General features: G+C 38.5%; 1 protein-coding gene across 1 annotated transcript; it reads right to left on the bottom strand.

Moving 5' to 3' along the window:
• Positions 1 to 91: 91 nt before the first annotated feature.
• ARHGAP11A (Rho GTPase activating protein 11A) lies at positions 92 to 26,527 on the bottom strand. The gene is made up of 12 exons (XM_062205573.1): positions 25,894 to 26,527; positions 23,679 to 23,749; positions 18,999 to 19,095; positions 18,081 to 18,334; positions 17,267 to 17,430; positions 16,625 to 16,768; positions 13,230 to 13,304; positions 12,310 to 12,477; positions 8,074 to 8,197; positions 7,511 to 7,619; positions 6,158 to 6,296; positions 92 to 5,553 (listed from the first exon to the last, which is right to left on the bottom strand). Exons 1-12 carry the CDS (start codon positions 26,020 to 26,022, stop codon positions 3,965 to 3,967), a joined length of 3,063 nt encoding a protein of 1,020 aa, XP_062061557.1. The 5' UTR covers positions 26,023 to 26,527; the 3' UTR covers positions 92 to 3,964.
• Positions 26,528 to 26,837: the final 310 nt, after the last annotated feature.

Genomic DNA, 26,837 nt, shown 5'->3' on the forward strand with positions numbered 1-26,837 from the left:
CCCTTTCTTCCACCGGCTGTAGAAATCATTCATTTGCTTTCTCAGTCTCAAAAATTACATAAACGCGGTGCCAGAGAGCCTCTTTAATTTTTCGCCACAATTTTAATTTTGTCACGTTCTTAGAACTGCTTTTTTAAAGTCCTTTAGGTCAGAAGGAGAGGCAATAGTGGGAGTGAAGAAGGTAAAATCCTGAGAACTTTAAATGGTAGTAGCAAACATTGCTTTCAGGGGCCCTTTTATTTTGCAGGAAAACTAGGGGGCGGGTATTTCATTCAGAATGCTAGAAATCTCTGAGTATGAGCTGTATTATTTCTAAACTTTCACAACCACCAAATAAAATTCACCAGGCCTGAAGAGAAACCACATTCCCAGAGTATTGCAGAATTACATCCAGATAGACCACTTTTGTTAAATGACTGAGCAATCCTGAACTTTTGCGATTTGTTCAGATACAATTGAAATGTAAAGCCATGCAACACAGAATTGAAAATTTTTCTGTCAAGACTAGGGATGAGTAAATAAGTAAATAGTAGTAGCTGCTATTAAAACCAGGGGCCTGAGAATAAGTAACTTGAAGGAGTTAGAACTCAGGTCTCTTCACCTTAGCTCTGTGGGAAAAACCCCTTACCATCCGTAACAATTTCATGCAACAGAGAGGCCAGCAACATTCATTCACAAGACACAAGATCTCTTGTTTTGAAGCTAAGCCTTCTCCTGGGCCTTTTTCTTCCATAGCTGCTCTTCTCTGTTTGCTTCTTGTTTCAGTTCATGTTAAATCCACAAAACCAAAACTATGTATTGGTTCCGGCTTCAAAGACTGTTGCAGTTCAGTATTTATTATTATTTTTTAAATTTTATTTATTTATTTACTTTTTGACAGGCAGAGTGGACAGTGAGAGAGAGAGAGAAACGTCTTCCTTTGCCATTGGTTCACCATCCAATGGCTGCCGCAGCCAGCGCACCGCGCTGATCCGAAGGCAGGAGCCAGGTGCTTGGGCCATCCTCCTCTGCACTCCCGACCAGACCAGAGCTGGTCTGGAAGAGGGGCAACCGGGACAGAATCCGGCACCCCGACAGGGACTAGAACCCAGGGTGCCAGCGCCACTTGGCGGAGGATTAGCCTGTTGAGCCACGGTGCCAGCCCTCAGTATTTATTATTGACACATAGTTTTCCAGGTTTTAAAAAAAATTTTTTTTTTTTTTAATTTGACAGATAGACAGTGAGAGAGGCAGAGAGAAAGGTCTTCATTCCGTTGGTTCACTCCCCAAATGGCCGCTGCGGCTGGAGCTGAGCCGATCTGAAGCCAGGAGCCAAGTGCTTCCTCCTGGTCTCCCATGCGGGTGCAGGGCCCAAGGACTTGGGCCATCCTCCACTGTCTTCCTGGGCCACAGCAGAGAGCTGGACTGGAAGAGGAGCAACCGGGACTAGAACCTGGCACCCATTGTTTTCCAGTTTTGAATTTTACTTTAGCACTGTCCTCATTTTATGCTTGGGAAAATGAAGAAATTCATGATCTATTGGTTCTGTATTAAATGGACCTTTGACTGAAATCCATCAAAATTTACTTCTGTGAATTTTTTTTATTTCCAAAGTAGCATATATATCCTGGACTTGATTATGAAAACTCTGATTTAAATTCTTGGTGTTCACAGGATGTTGTCAAGCAGCCTACTTAAGTAAGTTGTATATACTCTGTTGTATTGTTCTCAACAACCAAATTAATATTATATCTTTAAAATTACACTATCAAGTGAAAAGAATATTTGATGTTACTGCTCATGTCCAGACACTTCTGATGTCCTTTGATCAAATATCCCATAGCTTAATAACTTGAAAACTTAGTATCTCCATGCTATGTAAGAAAACAGGAGCAAGCATTTGGAACAACTAGTAGTCACCACTTAGGACACCAGCATCTCAGACTGCCTGGTTGGACTCCTGGCTCCTCCACTTCCAATCCAGTTTCCTGCTAAATGAGCACTCTGGAAGGCAACAGGTAATGGCTCAAGTATTTGGGACGCAGCCACCTATGTGGACTGAGTACCAGGCTCCTGGCTTTGGCCTGGCCAAATGGTCAGGGCATTTGGGGAATCAACCAACAGATGGAAACTCTTCCTGTCTCTCTACCTTTCAAGTAAAATGAAAATTTAAACATGAGAGAAAAAGATAAAAGATCAAATCAAGTCAAAAACTCACCTTTCCTGACTGTTCCTCCAACTATATCCCTCTAAGCTGTTTGCTCCTATTCTCATCCTCTCCATCACAGCTTTCAGCTAATAAAAAGGGGGGTGGCACGTGTGTATTTTTAAATAAACTTCTTTTGTTATTAATTCATGCTCCAGAAAAGAAAGCATTTCATATTATTTACAGTTAATCTCCTAAACCCCTTTACTGAATTAAAATCTTCCAATTCAACATTTCATACTCCCCTCTATGGCTATAAGATTATATTAATGCATTTTCAAATTCAAAAGTGAAGTCTAAAAAACTGTTTTAATCCAGACAACATATATCTGAATGTACAAATATTTCATCTTTTCTTATTAGAAATACTATAAACATCTGAAATGCAGACCTAATTTACATTACAAACTTGTTTTTGTAACAGATAGACATGTTTATATCTAACTATTTTTACAGTCTTCAGATAATTCAAATACTTGTTCTAATAAATGACTGGCTTCTTTCTCAGAAACATGAAATAGCTTTGAAGTAACAGTTGTGCTGTCACTAAAACATCTGATGACTTGAAACGCCTCATACACACATCTTAAGTCTGGCTGCTTCAACTGCTGTGCCACACTGCTCTATTCTGCTCCAAATAACATCAAAACATGGCATTCTAACAACTGACCTGCAAAACTGTCTTCACGGTTGATTCTGTGTGCTTCTTCCTTCTTCTAGTACTTTTATTTAAAGATGTCATTTCTAGTAACATACATTATAAATTCATTCAGATTTGCTCAACAACTTAGTATAAGTTCTAAATGGCACTTTGGATTTCAACAGTCTCTGGCCAATTCATTTTCCAGAAAGCTATTTTTAATGTCTATGCTAAATAAATAGCATTTACACACAAGTCAAAACAATCGAAGGGTTTTTATCCCAAGTAAAATGTAGAGGTGCATCAACTATTTCAAATTCTAAAATCAAGCATCTTGAATATATAAAAAAAAAAATCACCTTTATTAAATATTTTCAAATTTAATTATTCCTCCTTAAATAATCCATTTTTATGTTGGACTAAACAGGTACAAGTGTATTTGTGCAAATTATCTTTAAAAACAAAGTATGGCTTGAAAATCATCAATTACTTCTATATCATAACCCATAAGCACACTTGAGTCATTACTCTGCCTTAGTCTGCCTTAGCCATTATTCTTAATTTCACTGAACACATTATACATCTGTAGGCAATATCAATCAAATTATTCTACCCCAAATAATAAAGTACTGGGAAGCCTTGAAGCAAATTAATTTATAGTGATTTTGGTAAAGATAATAAACACAATAATCCAATTTAAGACATAATATTTGCAGGGCTTATTTTTTCCCTTTTCAAAGTAGAAATTTTCTGCAGAAAACTTATTTGACCTGGAGGAATACAGGAAACAGGCACAACTTGCTCCATTTTTCCTATCACAAATTAAAAAAAAAAAAAAAAAAAAACCATGTAATTTTCAAAAACTAATTTCTTACAAATCCAGGTAACTTCTTTAAAAATGTAGAGTAACCTCTGCTTTAAGAGATCATGATAAAACTTAAAAGGTGCCACAATTAAGAAAAAAGTCATTTGTACAAGCATGAACATCCAAGTTCTTTGTGCAGTGAAATTAAAAATAGTTCAGAGAAAATCTATTGCTTAACATTCATCCCAAGTCACAAACTAACATGTAGATTATCCTGTAACTCACATCAATTTCTAATTTTATTTACACTAATGACAAGTATAACATTTACTAATTACAAGTCTACAGGTTTGCTTGTTGGTAGTAGTTGAGCTTTTCCAATAGGATTTTTGGGGGAACCTTTGTACCAGACCCTTTCTCTTTCTGATGGCTTCCTAAGGACCCTGTTATTTTTCCCAGCAGAAAAGCCTATATTTACAACAGACTTTAAATTATCATGATTAGTCAGGTCATCCAAGGGAATTTTAATTTGGCAATCAGATACCACCCCCTGTTTACAAACTCGGGTAGATGCAAGATTAGGATTCATGGAATCTGGGTGCCTCTTTGTTTTTGAGAAAGACTGAGATGTTAATTTTACACCTGATTTTGAAATTGTATCATTTGACGATTCACAAGATGTAGACTTCTGTTCCTTAGAACCTGATTTGGCACATGAAGTAGAAGAATCTTTTGCTGTACTTTTTACACAAGAGGAAAGAGCACCGTCACAGCTCACTGATTTCACCAGAGGAGAAGCTGCATCACCAAGCTGACTTGCCAACTTACGTCGGACAGGTTCTCTGCTATATTCCAGCAAAGAATTAATTCTTCTGACAGACTGGCGGACAGGTGTACGCTGAAACTTCAGAGGTGACTTCACTTTTGTTCTATTTGGTTCATTTAAAGAAAGCTTGTTAAACCACTGTATGTGATCTGAAACCTTTCCATGCTCTGTCACTTGTAAACTTCCAGAAACCATTTTATCACAGGGTTCTACCAGGGACTGCTGCTTAGCAATTCTCCTAGGCCGAGGTTTTGACATGTTTGTTATATTATACACACTCTGCTGTGAAGAAGAGGATTTAGCCTCATCCTCCTCAGAAGCAGTGTATTTCAGTAAATTCTCTTCAATCACATTCTCATTCTCCATTAATTTTGTATTTAGGTTTTTGCTTGGAGATTGCTGTTTCTCTGTTTGTTCATCACTGGTGCATTTTTCTTTGCTTAAGTTATCTTTTGCCATATTTGAATGAACATCTTCTTCATGTTCTACTTTCATCTGAGTTGAGCAACACTTTACAGTTGCTTCTGTACCAAATTTTTGAGTTTGATGTGGTGAGAAGTCTCTTTCTGAAAAATGACTTTTATCTTTACAAGTGTAGTGATCACATTTTTCATTTGATTCTCTCACAGTTAAATCATTAGTTTCAAATAGATTTTTCTCTGGGCTATTTTCTATAGCAGATGTTTCATTTGATTCTATGTTAGCCACATCAGTTACCGATGACTGCCTGTGATTTATCAATACATTAAGATTACTCCCAGATTCAGAAAATGCTCTCTGAATTTTTACCAAAGTCTCTGTAGTCAAATTATTTTCATCCCCACTAAGAGAGCTTCCTGTTACATTGCTATCATGTGGATTGTGTAAACTGGAAGGAGTGAGTTCATACAACGTAGCAGGTGACTTCTCAACTGTAATATCAGGCTCCAAAGAAGAGTTTTCCACCTCAAGATTTCTCACTATTGGAGAATCTTCATTTGCATCCATTTCTTGAAAACTTGAATTACTAGGCCCTGTCCAAGACATCCGATAACTTGTTCTATCTAGTCGCTCTGGAGTTAGTAAGTTTTCCTCAGATTTACTGATCTTTTTTGAACCTAAAATAAAATGGTTCAGTACTTTTATTCTTTTATATTTGAACTAGTTTTTTAAATATTAACCAAAGACATGACAAATAAATATACTAAGTATCCAATTTCAATAAATTAAAGACTCGTGTTAAAAGAATACTTTAAATAAGAATGTCAAACACTTTCATATTTATATTTATATGCATTATCTAATTATTGATAGAAAGATGTACTGGCAATTCAAATTTTTACTATTTAAATGCGAAGTTTAATTTCTAAATAGCAAATTATTTAATATATTTTACCAATAAGAAAAGCAACTCAAAATAAGGGGCTGTTTTTGCACGGCAGTTAAGTTGCCACTTAAGAGAACCAGGGTTAGAGCTGTGACTCTCAATTTCAGCTTCTTGCTAAATAAACTGCACTCTGTGAAGCAGCAGCCAATGGCTCAAGTACTTGGATCTCTGCCACCAATGTGGGAGACCTTAATTGGGTTCCCAGTTCCCAGGCATCTGGGGAGCAGTAGATTGGAGGTCTCACTGACTCTTTCAAATACAATTAATTAATTATATTTAAAAACCAACTTAACACAAAATTTTTTGGAAAAACTTATAGTATTACAGAAACATACCTTTCTTCGGTAATCCTTCATTAATATCTGGGCTAAAAAGCAGACCTGTTTTTACAGATTCAATTTTATTTTTAAAATTTTGTTGATTTGCAAGTCGCCGACCAACATTTTCATATCTGTTGACACCAGAACAACCATTCTGTACAGAGAAGAAAAGTTGAAACATTTTGGTTATGAAATAAACCTGGTTAGTTCAAAATAATCAAGACGAAGTAAATTTTTTGTGGTGCTCAAAATCAACAGCTGACTTAAAAGGCACATATACCTGGGAAACAATTTTATTACAAAACAAATATTCTTGCCTAATAATAGAAACTACAAGCCTGTGATTTAGCTACCAGACATTCTGACAAAAAATAATAGCATATTAATTAATTAAAAAGAATTTTTGTACTGATTCTGTGCCAGGGTCAGTTCATAAATAGTGAAAAGGAAGAAAACCAAATCAAAATCTTACATACATGGAATTTATATCCTAGATAGATCAAAACAAAACCTCAGGTCTTAAAAGTCCAGTTTGAACTATAGTACAGCAAGGGCAGAAGTGGGTAGATCTGTTAGTAGGAGCTTATTGGAGTAATCCAGATGAGAAATGATACAGAACTTTAGGAGATGGAATTCAAAAAGTAACCAGCAAATAAACAAGGAAATAAAATACACCAAAGAGGAGCAATTCATCAACAGTGTCAAATGTTGTTGACAGGCCAAGTTGAGTAAGTTATTTGATATTTGATTTTTGATTTGAGCATTGTTAAATTTGTGGGTGACCTTGATGAGAGCAGTTTCAAAAGAGTGTTGGGGGCCGGCGCCGTGGCTCAACAGGCTAATCCTCCGCCTTGCGGCGCTGGCACACCGGGTTCTAGTCCCGGTCGGGGCTCCGGATTCTGTCCCGGTTGCCCCTCTTCCAGGCCAGCTCTCTGCTGTGGCCAGGGAGTGCAGAGGAGGATGGCCCAAGTACTTGGGCCCTGCACCCCATGGGAGACCAGGAGAAGCACCTGGCTCCTGCCATCGGATCAGTGCGGTGCGCCGGCCGCAGCGCGCTACCGCGGCGGCCATTGGAGGGTGAACCAACGGCAAAGGAAGACCTTTCAGTCTGTCTCTCTCTCTCTCACTGTCCACTCTGCCTGTCTTAAAAAAAAAAAAAAAAAAAAAAAAAAGAGTGTTGGGACAAAGGCCTGACTATAATTGATTTAAGCAGAGTAGAAACAGGAACTGGTGATACTAACTCAGATATAAGCGTTTGGTATGAAGAAGTATGGGACGATAAAGAAAGGGAGAGTCAAGAGGGCCTCTTAGAATCGTCAACAGATTTTTGCTACTATAAGCAGATCAATAAAATAATACGACACTTACTACATCTCTGCTATTTTTCCCCAGACTAAATTTCAAACGAAGAGATCTTCGAACCTTTTCTTTTCTACTGATTTTAGGAGAGAAGCAGCCTGCTTTTCCTGATTCCACCCTAAAAATAAAGGAATTTAAAAATGCCAATTTATAACACAAATATTCAGAGAAATTCTTGCAAAACGAAATTGAAAGTCCATAGCAAGTCATATTGCCAATAATGGAACACAGAAACAATTTTTTAAAATCACTTAAGATACCATGTAGGAGCATACTACGTTTACATTTGAAAATGTTTATCATAAAAGTTATTTAGTCACTTATATAATCAGATCATTAGGATATACTAGCTTTCTAAACTAACAGGAAATTATACTGTAAAGCAGGATTTTAAGGAAGCAAAATAGACTCAAATCAGGGAACATTTTTCTGGTTGATAGATAAGGACAGCTGATTTATAAGTCAGGAGAATTTTAAAAGCATGATTCAAATATGATTTTCATTGAAAGACAAAATATTTTATGAATATCAAATATTTATCCAATATAAACAAACTGTCCTGGATAAATTACCTGCAAACACTTTTGCCCGCGATCCTTTTACTTCGCCTTAGCACACCTGCATTGATCAAATGGTTTCCACTGACAGGAGAGAGTGAACTCTGAGATGATCCTCCTGGGCTTGTATCACAGTGTCCTATAAAAATAACCACATATATAAAACATACTTAATTTCTATTCAAAGTGTAAGATAATAATAAAAGCAGCAAATAAATCCTTAACTTTGACCCCTAAGCAAAAACAAAAATCACGTAATTTCTGGTTAGAAAACTCAAGAGTCAAATACCCAATTCATACCACCTCTCCTACCAAATACTGATTTAATTTTTCAGTGACAACTAAAAGTTGGATTAAGTATTACTCCTTTTTTGGTAATGTTTATTTTCAGCTACTAGAAAGTCATACACACACACATACACAAAACCTTCTAACCTCTGGTTTACTTCCCAAATGCCCCTAACAGCCAGGGATGGGCCAGGCTGAAGCCAGGAGCCTGGAATTCCATCCACAATTGCCAAGGGGATGGCAGGGGCCCAAGAACTTGGGCCACCACCTGCTGCCTCCCAGGTTATATTAGCAGGAAAGTGGATCAGAAACACAGTAGCTGTGATTCCAACAAGCACACTGATATGAGATGTGGGTATCACAGGTGGGAGCTGAACCAGTTGCACCATTACACCTGTCCCCAAACATTACTTTTATATTGAAGTTATGCTTTAAACTCTTAACAATACAAGGGAAAGGATGGATCCTGTTACAGACTAGAAAAAAAACAAGCTTTAGAGACAGACATGAGTTTGTCCCACCACTTGCTAAATAAATTTAGACTTTGAAAATGGACTTCACTGATGAATATAAGCATTACTGTAATGTACACAAAATGTCCAGCAGTGTCTAGTATATTCGAGGGTAGTTCAAAAGTTCATGAAAAAACAAAATTAAAAGATAAAGTATTTTTGGTGCAAAATAACTTGAAATCATATGTTTAAAACTACATAGATTTTAAACCTTTTTGACCAAAACAAAAATTTTTTTAAAAGTTTCATTATTTATTTATTTGAAATGCAGAGTGACAGAGAGAAATCTTCTATCCACTGTTTCACTCCCCTAATGGCTGCAACAGCCACAGTTGGGCCAGACTGAAGCCAGGAACCAGAAGCTCCATCCTGGTCTCCCACGTTGGTGGCAGGAACAAAAATACACAGAGTTTTCCTGGCACATTAGCAGGGAGCTCGATGGGAAGTGGAGTAGTCAGGACTCAAATTGGCACTCTAATATGGAATGCCAGCACTGCAGACGGAGGCTTAATCTGCCATGCCACAATGCCAGCTCCAACATCTTTTAACTCAATTTTCCCATAAAATTTTTGAAGTGCCCTCATAACATTATTATCAAAAATAAACTACTGACAAGTCTCTCAGTATCCAAGATACAATTACTAGCCAACTGTTGGTCTCCTCATTCTGGGTTATAAATTGTCCAACTCATATTTCTGACAAATAAAAACTAATCATCTATAACAGTGCCTAGCCACTTAGCTGCTGCTACATTCTGACAACAACTGGTTGTTATAACATAAGTTAAATTTAATTAAGTTGTTTAAAATCATTTATATCATTAACTAGTACTAAAACAGTATTTTTACACTTTGTGTCTCTGTGAGGGTGCAAATTGATGAAATCTTAGTATATACTGAATCGATCTTCTGTATATAAAGATAATTGAAAATGAAAAAAAAGAAACCTGGTGTTAAATTGGAAATTGAATAGAAAATTAATTAATTTTTTAAAAATATCATGTAGGATCTCTGTCTTTAATGTGCTGTACACTATTATTTAATGCTATAACTAGTACTCCAACAGTATTTTTTCACTTTGTGTTGCTATGTGGGAGCAAACTGTTGAAATCTTTACTTAATATATACTAAACTGATCTTCTGTATATAGAGAATTGAAAATGAATCTTGATGTGAATGGAAGGGGAGAGGGAGTGGGAAAGGGGAGGGTTGCGGGTGGAAGGGAAGTTATGGTGGGGGAAGCCTTTGTAATCCATAAGCTGTACTTTAGAAATTTATATTCATTAAATAAAAGTTTAAAAAAAAGTCATTTATATCATTAAATCAACTACCGTATGAAGAAAGTGAAATAGTTACTAACAAAGCCTCCATATATCTTTTAGCTTATGTTTGAATCGTACCCAGTAAACACTCAATAAACATGAACTTTCTCAACTTATTATTATTGATAAAGCATTCACAAAGTTCCAATAACAACCATTACAATGGCTTTTGACTGCCTTTGGCTGAAGAAAATTTTGGTGGCCAATATAATACTTTCAGTATCACATGGGTAGCTTTAAAGTCATCTTGAGAAAATGTGCCTGTGATCACAAGGAGGCACAGTCAGAATACATGTCACGCATTTAAGAAATAAAATATAAATAGGTACTCTGAATTGTAGATTAATGTTGCCTTTATACATTAAAAATAGCATCAGAGCTGTTAAAGTTCAAATTCAGAAATGAGCCTATCAATTTTGTATTATTGAATTGTGGCTGACTTTTTAGCAGGGCCAAAGAAAAATGATGAATTAAAAATAATGGAATTATTTTTGCACTATTATAATTTTTAGTAAAGAAATTCATTAAGCAGGCTCAAGCTAATGTTAAAATAACACAAGAATGTTTAACTTCTTTTTGGGCAACTTGAAAAAGAAATCAAAAGGCTCACTCTTTGGGGAAGATGTTGTAATGGTAATAAGCAAATGCAGGCAGAACTACTGTTCCTACCTGTCATTTGGAAAATGACTTCCAAACTGAACACTTTTAAATATTTAGAAAACATCAAGCTACTTTAAAGAAACTTCAAGCTCCAACTTCTGAATCCTGAAAGAGCTACAGAAATGTTTCAGGAGACCAGCATTTTGGCATAGCAGGTGAAGCCACCACCACCTGTGGTACTGGTATCCCATATGGGGACCAGTTCAAGTCTTGGCTGCCCCACTTCTGACCCAGCTCCCTGCTGATGTGCCTGAGAAAGCAGAGGAGGAAGGCCCAAGTGCTTGGGGCCCTGCACGCATGTGGGAGATCAGGAAGAAGCTCTTAGCTTCTGGCTTTGGCCTGGCACAGCCCTGGCCACTGCAGCCATTTGGGGAAAGAACCAGCAGATGAAAGATCTCTCTGTCTCTCCCTCTCCCTGTCTTTCAATAAATAAAATAAATAAACCTTAAACAGTTTCAGAATTTATCATTACACTTAAATGAACCATATGTGAACTCTCAAAAAATATAAAGAAGATGCTTTTCTTCTGGAAAAACACCAAGATGGTATTCTGTTTGACTCTGTAATAAAACAAGGAAAATATAAGCCTTTCTAGTAATAAACAAAAAGCAGCCTTTTGAGGAGGGGCTCATAACTCAGATATTGAATTCAAGATAAAACTTTTAACTGTCTGAAATCAACAAAATAAAATCTAGGAGGGTCGCTGTGGCATAGCGGGTAAAGCCTCTGCCTGCAGTGTTGGCATCCATATGGGTGCCGGTTCAAGTCCTGGCTGCTCCAATTCCCATCTAGCTCTCTGCTATGGCCGGGGAAAGCAGTAGAAGATGGCCCAAGTTCTTGGGCCCCTGCAACTGTGTGGGAGACCCGGAAGAAGCTCCTGGCTTCAGATCAGCGCAGCTCTGGCCATTGTGGCCATCTGGGGAGTGAACCAGCAGATGGAAGACCTCTCTCTCTCTCTTCCTCTGCCTCTCTGTAACTCTGCCTTTCAAATAAATAAATAATTTTTTTTAAAAGATACTTAAGTACAACATTTTAAAAATACACTCCTCCCCAAAACTAACTCACAATGGTAATACCTCCACTCTGGACTCAGAAATGATCAAATTCTTGGCAACTTGACTCAACAACAAGCAATACAGTCATAGCTATAGATACATAATTAACTAAAGGAGGATGTAGACATCCAGTCTCTTAAAACCTCAGCATCAGTGTTACCCACAAACACAAAATTCTCACTTTTATTATAATTTTCAATAGATATGTCCATAGACACAGACACACACACACACAAGAACTACTGTCTAGTTTTAAAGGTATGGGACTTAATAAAAATTCAGAGATTTGATAAAACAGAATAAAGTTCTGGTTCTTAAGAGTGTTATTAGTAGGAAATATCTCTTTGCCCAGAATAGCCACTCATGCTAATAGCCACTCATGCTAATCCAACTACATAAAAATTCCATTTGCTACCTGATACTGGCGTAGAACTGCTACTGAAGAGATTACTCGGCAACAGCTCAAAGTTAAAGTTGTGCTTGACAGACTTCCTTTTTTTACTTGAGAAACCATGAGAAGAATCTACTGGCAGTTTACGTTTAGCATTTGGAGTAAGAATCACTGGTGATCCAGATAGCTGGGCTGAAAAGAAAACCAAATCAATTTGCTGTTTCTTCTATAGAGTTGATAAAATACAAAGATTTATATAATTTCTTCTTATATAGCTATTATTTAGAGCTAATCAAAAATGGGGAGATACATTTTCATTCTCAAATACAGGTTATATAACTAAATTGATATTCTTCAACTACTTAAAATGAAAACAGGGAAACAGCACAACTCTTAAGAAATAGCAATAACTGAAACCAAATACACAAAAATTGAACATGATACATATTGAAAAATGTTAATATAGGGAAGAAAATCATAGGTCAGAAGTTAAAACAAAAATGGATCTAAACATTATTTTTGCCTCTCCCAACTATTAACCACGGCATTTCTTCACTCTGGAGAACAAAACAAAGAATCACTTTTTCTGTTATTGGCTGAATGTTAGTCACAGCAAATTAAGATAAAAAAAATCAAAACACATAACAATAATCTTCTGGTTCTTATACAAAATGAACTACAGCCACTTTCTCATGTTCAATAGTATACAAATGATAAGCAACCACAAATCATAAATAAGAGATGAAACAATAGCTAAAACAATTATTACCTACCATCATCTCCACTGTAATTAGCAATGTCACAACATAGTATACACAGTACAACATCTTCATTGAAATGATACTGGATATGACTAAACTAAATTTGATCATTAACCAAAATAAGTTAATAATTTTTATACAATACTACCAAAATTTTCATTCAAATAAATAATAAATACTTACTAATTCTTTCTGGTTGAGGTGTAAAGGTGGGTGTTCTGGTAGACCTAAGTTTACTGAGTGCTCCATTAACAAAATCTGAAATGCAAGGCACATTTAATTATATAATCAATTATAAATTAACATATACCTATCTTTCACCAATTATTCATATTGAAATTTGCAGTCTTCTTTCAATATCTAACTTCGTATTAGCTTATACATTTTAAAGTTATTTAAAGCCTTTAAAATGAATTAATTTAAAATAACAAATAGAAATATATGAATGGGTATATTTTCCTTTAATTCCCCATCCTTTAAAGACAAAATACAGAGTGAAATGCAATACAAACATATACAGGGAAGGGAATTACTACCTGTTGAGGCAAGAGATAAAGAACTGAAATGAGGCAGAAGCAATGGAAAGCAGAAGGAACAAAGGAACTTAAGAGACCACAGTGACAATAGTTTTGGTCAATGGATTTGGGGGATGTGGAAAATGATAAAGACAACTAGAGTTCTGATTTTGATAACTGAGCAGACAGCTGCATCACTAAAGGAAAAAAGCAAAGTATGTAAAGAAGAGTTAGACATACTTATGAGATACTGAAAGGACATGGATCTCTCTGTTAGGACTACTGAAGTTCAAGCCAACAGACTGAGTCATAGCAGACAACATACAATTAGGACAGCAAAATCAGGAATATCAAAAATAGTTTCTTCTATACTCTGAAATTGTCCAGATTCCATGATGAACCACACCAAAGATACCTGGAATATTTAGAGAAATGGAAAAATTATGTCTCAATCCCTGTAATAGTCTCATGAGCTTACTGTTTATAATATAGGAGGTATTTTACTAATAAGGTCATCATTTTAATCTGCTTAGCACCACTCTCTGTGAAAAATATTTGATAGCACAATGAGAACAGAGGCACACACTCACATATTCATGCATACTGGCAAGAACTGGAAAATTCTGATAAACTGAATCACTTTGCTTTTAAGATTTACCCAGAGTCCTGTGTGGATTATGAAACAATACAATTGTTAAGAATTATCATAAAATGAATATTTATCAAAATAAAAGTTTTGGAGAACGGCACAACAATGTAAATATAATTGACACTTTTGAACTGTACACTTGAAAATTGTTAAGATAGGGGACAGCGCTGTGGCACAGCAAGTTAAAGCCCCTGCCTGCAGTGCTGAATCCCATATGGGAGCAGGATCAAGTCCTGGCTGCTCCACTTCCAGTCCAGCTTCCTGCTAATGTGCCTGGGAAGGCAGTGGAAGACGGCCCAAGTGCTTGGACCCTTGCAGCCACATGGGAGATCCAGAAGAAGCTGCTGGCTTCAGATCAGCTCAGCACTGGCCACTGTGGTCATTTGAGGAGTGAACCATCAGATGGAAGACCTCTCTCTCTCTCTCTGTAACTCTATCTTTCAAATAAATTAAAAAAAAAAAAAAGATGGAAAACTTTAACACATATTTTACTATAAACTTTTTAAAAGTTGAGACTTTTCAAAGCAAATGCAATCATATTTGTGGCATTTTAAAATAATGCAAAACAAAGAAAAACAACAACAAAAACCAAAATACAAATTTTGGGAGACACCAGGTGTCTCAAGTACTGGATGCCTTGCCACTGTGGGAACACCTAGAATGAGTTCCAGACACCTGGCTTTGGCCTGGCCCAGCCTTGGTTGTGTTGGGCTTTTGAGGAATAAAAAGGCAGGTAGGAGATCTCTGTCTCTTTCAAATAATTAAAATAAACATAAAAAGGGTAAAGATGGTTATTTTAAAAACACTGTGCTCAAAGCACCAAGGAAAAGCAGAAGTGAAGACATTTGCTTAGTAGGCCATTGGTAAGGTACAACTGTCATTTTTTTATTTGAGACAACAAGATAGGGATCTGATAAACAACCATAAAGATGTGACAACTGAAACTACAGAAGTGAATGAGATCACAAGGGAAAAGAGGTAATAAAGATGATCTGTATCTGAAAAGTATCTCCATTTGAGGTTAAGAACTTTCAGGTGTTGAACTGTATCCTTCAAAACCATATGTTTAAGTCCTAATCCCTAGTACCTGTAATCATGATCATACCTGGAACTGGTATATTTGCAGATCTACTAAAGTAAGAATGAGGTCATCAGGGTAAGCTCTAATCCAATGTAACCCTACAGAGATGGAAATATGAACACATAGCAAAAATGTCGTGGAATGACAAAGGCAGAAATAGGGGTGAAGCAACTCGAGCCAGGAAATGCCAAGGACTGAGAACTAACACTAGAAGCTAAGAAGGAAGGATTGTCTTTACGGGTTAGGTCTTGGAGGCCCAGCTAACTCTGTGATTTCAGACTTCTGGCCTCCAGAAATATAAGGCAAATTTTTGTTGTTTCAAGCCAAGTTTTTGGTGCTTTGTTATCATAGCCCTAGGAAAATAAGATAGAAGCCATAAGGCAAGTTCAAAAAAGGAGGCAAAGAAGAAACCTAAGAATGCAATAACATAAACCATAAGATTAAAAAAGGAACAGGATAGCTGATAACTTGTTCTGATTATCAAGAGACAAGAAATTTCCTAAGGCAAATGGAAAAGGACTGGCCTCTGACCCAGGAGATAAGAATATTAACAACTCCATGATGAAATTTTAGGCCTTTTGATTCTTCTTTGTAATACATCCTTTATTACTTAGTTTGTCCTCCTAATTGTCACTAACTTGTTCAAATATTAATTTCACACCTCGATTACTTGCCACATGCTTCAGACCATTCTTCAAATCATATAATTTTCTTAAATATTTTAATTAGGCATGACTCAAGTCATAAACCTTCAATGTTTCAACAACACCCATGTTACTGTTCTAATTCTTTATCAAGGCATTAAGCTGTCTCTCTCTCTGCCTCTCCTCTCTCTGTGTAACTAAATTTCAAATAAATAAATAAATCTTAAAAAAAAAAAAAAAGCATTAAGCTCACCATAACACCATCCTAACCCTTAGGAAGAACCCCTTCACTCAAGTTACACAGACCTATTTACAGACATAGATATGGATAACTTCTTCCCTACACAAATATTCATCATTCTCATTTAGAGTAGAATACAAATAATTCTGACCCTCCACCCAATTCCCTAGATTCTACCCATTCTTTAAGAAGACTAGGTTTGATCTCTTTGCTGAGTTTTAATCATTACAATTAAGGGAACTTTTCTCCTTTGAAGATATTTTATGTTTGTGCTGAAGATTCAACAATTTTAGTATAGATGGTGTTGTCATTTTAGCTCTTCATGTACATGCCATCCTTCCAACTGTGACAAAAGCATCAAAAGGCATATACCATAGCTTACATTTCTTTATGTTCAAACATATTTTAGATAAAAGTAAACTGCTGCACCTCATGAGATGTAACTTACCTCCCACACTTTGTCTTCGCTTTCTCTTACATTCACCAGGAGTTAATTCACCTTCTTCAAAGCCTTCTAGGGATGGAGTCGCACAGAGAGCATCAATACCCAGCATAGCTGGTATCTTTTCCAGAATAAAATCTGGTACTCGTCCTACATGAACATATTCACAAGAAAGAAAGACAATTATTATCCTTCCTTTACCTCCTCCACCAAAATGTTTATATAATATACTAACTTTCTAGGAGTTGTTTCTTTTCCTTTCCTTTTTTTTTTTTTTTATTAGATATATTTATTTATTTGAAAGGCAGAGTTACAGAGGGAAAGAGACACAGAGATCTTCCATCCACTGGTTCACTCCCCAATTGACTGCAACAGCTAGGGCTGGGTAAGGCCAAAGCCAGGAGCCAGGAGCTTCTTCTGGGTCTCCCACAAGGGTGCAGGGGCCCATGGACTTGGACCATCTTCCATTGCTTTCCCAGGCACATTAGCAGGGAGCTGAATCAGAGGTGAGCAGCTGGGACCTGAATTGGTACCCATGTGCTGGCATCAGTCTGCAGCTTTAACCTCTGTCACAGTGCCAGCCCCTCTAGTGGTTGTTTTCATAATTCACTTGGCAAAATTGTGTTACTTAATGCAACTATATCTTACCAATATCAGATGCACAATCAATAAGAGTTTGTACTACTGCAGCCTGTAATCGCAGCCTTTTCTCTGTGTTTGCAGACATCTTTTCATGTCCTTCACTTGTCTGAAGAAGATTTGGTGCAAATATTACTGCAAGATTGCTGCTATCCATCTTATTCTCATTGGACCTTAAATGAAACAAAAATCTTATTCTGGAGTCAAAGATAAAAATACAGAGTTAAAATAATATATTGAGCACATTTTGTTTCAAAGACCTCTTACTTTATTAGTTAACACGAATGAAAACATGGTGACCTTTCATCTACTGTGTCTATACAACTGGCTTAAACATGTGAACCAAAAATATGTCAACTCTGTATCTTTAAATATACCATAAAACTATGCTAATTATAGAATTCACACTACTTTTCCGCACAAATTGAAGACGTTAACTCATTTTCAAACCCACACAAAGAAAATCAGAAGCATTAGAAGGCAGCAAGTATGTCTATAGCAAATGGGTTCAACCTACAGCAGGGAGAGGGAAAAAATTTGTAAAGCAAAAGACAGATATTTTAACCATACAGTAATCAAATGCTATTCAGTGATGAATCCTAAAAATACCTATAAACTTAAGGCATTCACAATGGTGACTTTAAGACAGCAAGAAAATATTAAATAATTTTTTCTTAAATTATACAGGTATACATAGAGTAAGGGAATGTAGTATTTTAAAGAAAAATGTCCATTCCAAATGACATTTATTATGACAAGGATAAATCTTTAGCTTATTGAGACATTAAGCTACCACGTCCCATGACATTTAATTTCCACTTACCTAAGAGAAACATTCTTGAGAAAGTTAAAGAAGTATCTTAATATATGAACCGTGTGGTCAGCAATAAGACAGGAGAGCAACAATGTAGCTTTAGTCTTCTCCTCGGTTCCTAACTGTTGAGCTTTGCAAAGTGCTTCATGCAAATCAGCTGGAAGAATAGGCTCTGGCAATTCCCTAAAAAACTGCTTAAGAAGCCCCGCAATATCACAAGGAGGTGCAGAAGCCAGGCAGCCTTCACCATGATCCAGTTTATTCTGAAATAAATATAATATTAGTGAGCATAAGGGGGGGGGGACTTAAGAACTTATTGCAAGCAAGTATCCTTTATTACATTGTATAGAACTTCCTTTGTCCCACATTGGAGTATCTGGGTTCAACACCCAGCTAGGCTCCTGGACTTAAATTTCCAGCTGATGCAAACCCTGAGGGGCAATAGTGATGGCCCAAGTAACTGGGTACTTGCCACCATGTGGGAGGCCTTAAACCTGACTCCCAGCTACAGTCTGGTCAATCTCAGCCATTGCAGCAATTTGGGTAGTAAACCAGCAGATGAAATCCATGCTTGCTCTCTCTCTCCACCCTTCAATGTTTTAAAAAAGAGCTTTCTTTAATACATTTCTCTTAATTCTTAATATATACAGCATGCTTTTCTAGTTGAAAAATAATAAAATTTAAATTTTATTTTATATATTACATTGTAGAAATGACAACCATGAATTTGAAAGTACTCTAAATTTTCAAAGTACTACAGAAATGATATATACGGCCCTCCAAAAAAAGTTTTTTCTGCCATGAAAAAAGTCATATACAAATTCAGTTTCCATCAATTATTTATGTCATAGTTGTAAATATTTTTCATAACAAATAAAATCAGAAAATGGCATAATCGAAAATATTATAGTTCAAGAATATGCTTACCTTTAGTGCTTTTAGACGAATAACAGATCCTGATTTCCTAAAAAGCCCCTCAGTATGAATATGCTCTTCTAAAGATGTGCAAGCTTCAACAAGAAAGCTGAAAAGAGAAATTTTTCAGGTGGCTATATATGCATCTAACCAAATCCTATTTTCCTGCCAACACACATGACCAGGCCACACACTATGCTCCTTACAGAAAAGCTCTGACTGCACAAAACAGTGTAATATTAGTGATAAAATGTTACTTTTAGTTGTCTTTCTTGCTCCTAAATACTTCTCTAAGGCCCATCTTTTTACTCATGCCAACTTTGGTGTGGCCACTCAGTTTCATCCCTCTTATGCCTACTCCGTTTCTCTGCTTCCCTTCAGAGCACAACAGATATCTTTTTCACTGTTCTTCATAACATAGTCTCTACTCATCCCTCTCATTACTCTCATGAAAACAGCATTCATCAAGGTCACCAGTGGTATCTGCTTTGCCAAATTTATGGTTAATTCACTGTTCTCCCTTACTTGACCTATTAACATCTGATAAACTTGACCACTCCCAAAATAATCAAATCAGAAAATGGTAGAATTGAAAAATTATAGCTCAAGAATATGCTTACCTTCAGTGCTTTTAGATCAGGGGTAAGGAATGTCGTGGGCAGTATAAGACCCATGAAATCATTAAGTCTGGCTCTGCCAAGACAACTGTAGGTGGGACTCAAAATTCAATAAATCTTTAGCAGGCTAATTTTTCAGTTAATAATTTTGGCCCACGAATGATGTTATAAATATCCAAATGACCCTGGCAGAAAAACGCTTCCCCATCCTGGTTTTAAATGAATAACAGACCCTGATTTCCACTGTGTATAAATATGCTTATCTCCAAAACATTTATTCACTGCTCTTCTGGTTTTCCTGCCATCTCCCTGGTCATTCCTTCTCAAACTCCTTTACTGGCTCCTCTACCAGAGCTTTATGTACTGGAAAAACCCAATGCTCTGCCCAAGGCCTTCTTTTATCTACTCTTTCCCCATAGGTGATCTTGTACAGAACATAATAGTTTTTAGATATTTATCATCTATACTGGCCCAAAACTAAGGGAAGGCTCCCCCTGCCACAATCACCATCCCAACATTTTCCCTCAGAAAAGATACATTCTAGCCCTTGGAATTCTACATGTATTAAGGGTTATAGATTCAATTTATTTTATTTTTGAGCAATAATCCCAATCAACGCTGGATTTAGATACTTAGATATTCAGCTGGTACCAACAAATTAGAATGGATGCTACCTGCAAACAACTGATAAAGCTGTACAGGTGCCCACGGCTGAATGTCAGCCCTGTTTATGGAGAATGACAATATCAATTTTTTTTTTCTAAAAATAGGTCAGGAAATTACAGCTAAGATTTAGTCATTATTCCTGGGATACACTTGCAATTTTATTTATTTGACAGATAGAGTGAGACAGTGAGCAAGAGAGACAGAAAGGTCTTCCTTCCGTTGGTTCACCCCCCAAAATGGCTGCTACGGCTGGCACCACACTGATCCGAAGCCAGGAGCCAGGCGCTTCCTCCTGGTCTCCCGTGCAGGTGCAGGGGCCCAAGCACCTGGGCCATCCTCCACTGCCTTCTGGGGCCAGAGTAGAAAGCTGGACTGGAAGAGGAGCAACCGGGACTAGAACCGGTGCCCATGTGGGATGCCGGCGCCGTAGGTGGAGGATTAACCAAGTGAGTCATGGCGCTGGCCTGATACACTTGCAATTTTAAATGCTGAAAAATCATCATAGGTTTTTATTACAGGAAAATCAAGTTTCCATACATCATTCAAAGAGAAAAATGGTGAACTGTTGGTTACCTCTTTTTTTTTTTAAGATTTTATTTATTTACTTAAGAGTAGAGTTACAAAGAGAGGGAGAGAAAGAGAGAAGGGTCTTCCATCTGCTAGTTCTCTCCCAAGACAGCCACAATGGCTAGAACTGAGCTGAGCTGATCTGAAGCCAGGAGCTTCTTTTGGGTCTCCCACATGGGTGCAGGGGCCCAAGCACTTGGGCCATCTTCTACTGCTTTCCCAGGCCATAGCAGAGAGCTGGATCAGAAGAGGAGCAGTCGGAACATGAACTGGCAATTCAGTGCCTGTGCTGCATGCTGAGGATTACCCCACTATGCCACAGCACCAGCCCCAGTTGGTTACCTTATAAAACTGCACATCTACAGCTAAGAATGAATGGAGGAAACTGTCTACAGCAAAGGATTCAACATATGCTTTTGAATAATGAATCAATTAAACCTAAATTATTAGACTAGAGTATCCAAAATGAACCCTACTTTGAATACAGAGATAAGGCAGCTTCTTTATATGCATTTTAAAACTATTTTCTGAAGATATAATTCCCGTGGCCAGTGCTGTGGTGTAGTAGGTTAAGCCCCCCCCTGCAGTATCGGCATCCCATATGGGCGCTGGTTCAAGTTCTGGCTGCTCCACTTCCATTCCAGCTCCTTGCTAATGGCCTGGGAAAGCAATGGAAGGTGGCCCAAATGCTTAACCCCCACATCCACCTGGGAGACCTGATAGAAGCTTCTGGCTCCTGACTTCAGACTGACTCAAGTCTGTCTGGTCGTTGTGGCCATTTGGGGAGTGAACCAGTAAATGGTTTGATTTCTGACTTTTTTCATTACTGTACCTTAAATTCAATCTTGAGAATGTAAGCAAATTACATATTTAAACTATGTAAAAGTGGGCAGACATTTGGCCTAGCAGTGACAATCATTCATGTCCCATATGAGAGTCCCTAGGTTTGATACCCAACTCTGCTTCCAATTCCTGCTTCCTGCTAATACAGGTGAAGCCTCAAGTATCTGGACCCCTTCCACTTATGCAGGAGACCCAGACTGAGCTCCTAGCCATGGGCATTTGAGGAGCGAACCAGTGGATGTGAGCTCTGTTTCCTTAGCAAATAAATAAAAGGATTTTAAAAAAAAAAAGATTTTATTTGAGAGCTAGAGTTACAGACAGTGAGAGGGAGAGACAGAAAGGTCTTCTGTCTGCTGGTTAATTCCCCAAATGGCTGCAACAGCCAGAGCTGTGCCAATCTAAAACCAGGAGCCAGGTGGCTCTTCCCGGTCTCCCATGTGGGTGCAGGGGCCCAACGACATGGGCCATCCTCCACTGCCTTCCTAGGCCACAGCAGAGAGCTGCATTGGAAGAGGAACAGCAGGTACTAGAACCAGCACCCATATGGGATGCTGGCGCTGCAGTTGGAGGATTAACCTACTGCACCACAGCACCAGCCCCTAAAAGTTTTAAAACTTTTTTCTTTATTAGCTACCTTTTAAAAGATTTATTTGAAAGGTAGAGCTACAGAGACAGAGAAAGAGATCTTTCATCCATACTGGTTCACTCCCCAAATACCCAAGCTTCAGGCCAGGCTGACACTAGCAGCAAGAACTCCATCTGGGTCTCCCAAATGGGTAGCAGAGGCCCAAGTACTGTGGCCATCTGTTGCTGCTTTCCTAGGCACATTAGCAGAGAGCTAGATCAGAAGCAGAATAGCCAGGACTCAAATCAGCACTCCTATATGGGATGCTGTAGTCAAAGCAGCAGCTAACTAACTGCACCACAATGCCAGGCCCCTTCTATACTAATTTTTTTTAAAAGATTCACTTATTTTATTTGAAAGGCAGAGTGACAGAAAAAGAGAGGGAAAGAGATGTTCCATTTGCTGGTTCATACCCTAAAGGGCCGCAATAACTGGAATTGGAGCTGGGCCAGGCCGAATCCAGAAGCCAGAAACTCCACCCGAGTTTCTCATGTGGCAGCTAGGACTTAACTAAAACTCCAGTATGGGATGCTGGCATCACAAGCAGTGGCTTACCATATAGCCAGCTCCTTATATATTAGCTACTGTTAAGAGATGAAATCAGGGGCTGGCACTGTGGTACAAAGGGTTACGTTGCATCTTTTGACAATTGCATCCCATATCAGAGCACTAGTTTGAGTTCTCATTGCTCTGCTTCTGATCCAGCTTCCTGCTGTTGCACCTGGGAAGGCAGCAGAAGGTGGTCCAAATTCTTAGGCCCTGCCACCTATGTGGGGAAACCCAGAGGGTTTCTGGCTCCTGGTTCTGCCTGGACCAGACCTGGCTATTACTGCCATTTAGGGGAGTGAACCAGTGGATAAAAGATCTCTGTTTCTCCTCTTTCTGTGACTCTACCTTTCTTTCTTTTTAAAGATTTATTTACTTATTTGAAAGTCAGTTACACAAAGAGAGAAGGAGAGACAGAGAGAGAGAGAGATTTTCCATTCTCTGATTCACTCCCCAATTGGCTGCAATGGCCGCCAATCCGAAGCCAGAAGCCAGGAGCTTCCTCTGGGTCTTCCCACGTGGTGCAGGGTCCCAAGGACGTGGGCCATCTTCTACTGCTTTCCAGGCCATAGCAGAGAGCTGGATTGGAATTAGAGCAGCTGGACTTGAACTGGTGCCCATATGGGATGCTGCGTTGCAGGTGATGGCTTTACCTGCTATATATATCAGCACTGCCCCTTCCCCCCCTTTTTAAAAATCTACCTTTCATATAAATAAATCCTAGAGAGAGAAAAATGAAATAATTTTCTATTTTCAAACAACTATTTTTAAGCCCACTAATACCAGTTTTAAATACTCATTTTATTCTTTGCTTCAAAGTCACCTCACCTTGGAATGTGTCCATATTCTGGTACAACAGAATGAGGCAATACATTAAAAGGTACTCCAAATATTTTAGCCTATGAAGACAAATTCAATTGTTATAATAAAAATTAGACAAAATATACTTTTTCATATACGTTAGACAAATTAAAAACCTTAAGAAATAAAAGATAACAGAAATAAACTATACATCATCAATCAGTATAAAACAATTGTGCACTTGGTAACAACCACTATATTAGACACTATGCTAGGTGGTAAGAGGATAAGGATGGCCAAGATATAAAAGTCACTGCCCTCCAACACTCTAGTAAATGCAGCTAGTCTCCCATCTGATAATAGAAAAATCAATCCAGGCACTGTTTAGTCAGAAAATTCTCCACAGAATTCTGTCCAAACACTGCCATTTTCTCCAAAATAGCAGTACTATAGGTTTCTTTAGTGATTTATAAATACTAACCTTATACTTTCCTTTGGTCACCTTATGAATACTACACAAAAAGATAAGTCTTTCCTTACATCTCATTTTTAGTAACTAGCTTCACAAAGAACTGCTATAATTTAATCTCACAGAACAACAAGATCTCAATGTTTTATGTATTATAAAATCATTTGCAATATCATTTTAAGATTTTCAGCTTAAAATGCTCAAAAACTATCAGCTAACAAACTCCAAGAGCTAAAGAAATCTTTCTCAAACTGTCTATCCTCTCATTCATATAACACATTTATCCCATTTATATAACACAATGATCTTCTGCATTTTTATTAGGATATTTCTGTTAGTATCCCTAACTGAATTTCTATAGCATGATTAGCATCAAGAATGTAGACCACTGATTATCATAACTATCATTAGCTGACTTAGTGGCATGTGACAGAGACCATGTAGGACTATCTGAAGACCTTATTGCCATCAAAATCCCCTAAACAATCCAAGGAGAGATAACATTATTCTTGCTTTATAGATCAGGAAGCTGAAGCTTAAGGAATTAACAAGCAGCCCAAATTCACAGACCCGAGTCAGAACAGGGCTCAAACTCAGGTCTGACTCTAAAAGTAGGGGTCATTTTATCTTGTGAAGGGGTGAAAAAAAAATTTGTGTATAAATTCTTCCATATACTTACAAAGATCTTGGAAAGCAAGTTTTATCATCAAAAGAAAACCACTATAGTTTTTGAATAGAAATAAGGATGTTGTCATTAATTTGCAAGCAAAAACAATTTCTGCAGAATTTACAAGATATTAAGAGGTCTATGAGGGGTCATCAAAAAAGACACAGAAAATACATATTAAGAAAAATTATGCTTAGATTTCAAAATTTTTTGCACTAAAAACAATTCCTTTCCTTCCATTTTCCAGAAACTTATTGAAGTACCCTTGTACATATCGTTTGTTAGTTTTCTTCTCCAGTTACTTATTTAATAAACTATAGATGATTAAAAGCTATGGAAATTACTTTTATTCATTTTTGTCTCCACATACTAGAAAGTGGCATATAAATTAGGTACAGTTTAAAGTTTCTTTATTTCAGCCACCAAAAAATTATCAACAGCTTTTCAATCGTTCCACTCTGGCTTCTCAAACTTGTTAATTTTTAGAAATAGCTTTGTCTTAAAAAGTATGATATGAAGTAACAGCAGGATTTCTTGCAGATTGCTGAGTGTAGAGGTATCATCATCTGAAGCCTGTTTCTAATGTTCTGTCACGTCTCCCATTCGAATACATTCAGAAAACGCACTAGACACCCTTGTACCTCTGCAAGTCTTATTCCAAAGCAATGGTGGAGAAGTGGTCTCTCTCTTCACACACTACTGCTTCAAAATACAATAAGTTGGCAATACCTGGAGGCATTTTTAATTGTCACAACTGGAAGATGCTATGGGCAGCCAGTGGGTATAAACCAGAGGTACTGCTAAACATCCTACAATTCACAGGGCATTCCTGTCTCCTCTCAGCAAAGAATCACCTAGTCCAAAATGTCAACAGCGCTGCGGCTGGAAAACCCTACAACTTTCTATATCCACAAGTCCCTGAAAAGAACTAAGAATGTCATCCTTTAAATATCAGCAGTGGCCATCTGGATTGAGTTAGACGCACCTAAACTCATTCTCTTCTTGATCCACACAGGGTGAACATCTTAGCATAACCCGCTAGCACGTGATCGCACAGACTGTGCCTTTTCAGCAAAAAATCTCAAAACCCCTTTCCCAGAACTTACCCCTGTATCCGCGGCCGCTGCGTCGTGTCTCCTGCGATCGCACTGCCCACGGCCGCCCTTGACCTTAATGCCGTAGACGGACCGAAGCTGCTGCAGCAAGGCCAATCTCACCAGCCTCTGATCCCACATCCCGGACGCGTCGCCCACTCCTCGAGGCAGGCTCCGGCTCCTGACCCTCGTTCGCCACCAAGTCTTCCAAGTTCCGAACACTCTCCGGTTCGAGCTCCGCTCCGCTGCCTCCCGGCCACGTCGGGCGCCCCTCCGACCCCGGTCACTCCGCTGCCTCCCGGCCACTTCCACCGCTTTCTCCTCGATCCCCTCTCTACCCACTTGCACAGACCCTCTTCTCCTGCCCCTTAAATCCAGTCACAACTCGCTCTGCTTTACTTCCACCGGCTTTCTTTCTGACCACCCAATCCCTTCAGCGACCTACACAGACCTTCCTCCCTTTTCTTCGGTTCCTCACCCCAACGCCTGCTAACAGCTTCTCACCACTTCCGGCCTCTTTCAATAATTCCCCTTTGCTCCAAACCTCCCTCGGCCTGCTCCGGCTCTCGGCGAAATGCAAAGAAGACAAGCCCCCTCCTCGCCCCTGCAGCCCCAGCAGCCCCAGCTGGGCGTTCGTCTTTCAGCCCCACCCCGAGCCCCCAGCCCCAGCCCGACAGCCGGACCAGCCGGCTGCTCGGGCGCCGCTTCCAGTCCCGGTCCCCGCCCGGGCTGGTGGCCGCCGTCACGCCGTCTCACAGGCTGCTCGTTCTTCCCTCCATCCGCCTGCCCAGGGCGCCCGGCACGCACATCCCGGTGCGTTCACTGAAGCCAAGCAAGGACCCTCATGCCTCCGCCCCGCACGCCCTCTAACAAGCACCGGAGCCAGCACGGCCCTCACAACCGCAGTTCCTGCCCAGGCTCAAATGGCAGCGCCAAACAGCGCTCGGCGATCTGAT

Source organism: Lepus europaeus, chromosome 11 (assembly GCF_033115175.1).
Source record: "Lepus europaeus isolate LE1 chromosome 11, mLepTim1.pri, whole genome shotgun sequence".
NCBI classification, from domain to species: Eukaryota; Metazoa; Chordata; class Mammalia; order Lagomorpha; family Leporidae; genus Lepus; species Lepus europaeus.

Coding starts and splice junctions, on each gene's coding strand:
- ARHGAP11A (XM_062205573.1), bottom strand. CDS start 26,022: ATGTGGGATCAGAGGCTGGTGAGATTGGCCTTGCTGCAGCAGCTTCGG. Junction 17,431..18,080: donor CTCAAGAATGTTTCTCTTAG/GTAAGTGGAAAT, acceptor GTTTCATTTAAG/GTCCAATGAGAATAAGATGG. Junction 5,554..6,157: donor TGAAGGATTACCGAAGAAAG/GTATGTTTCTGT, acceptor ATTTTATTTTAG/GTTCAAAAAAGATCAGTAAA.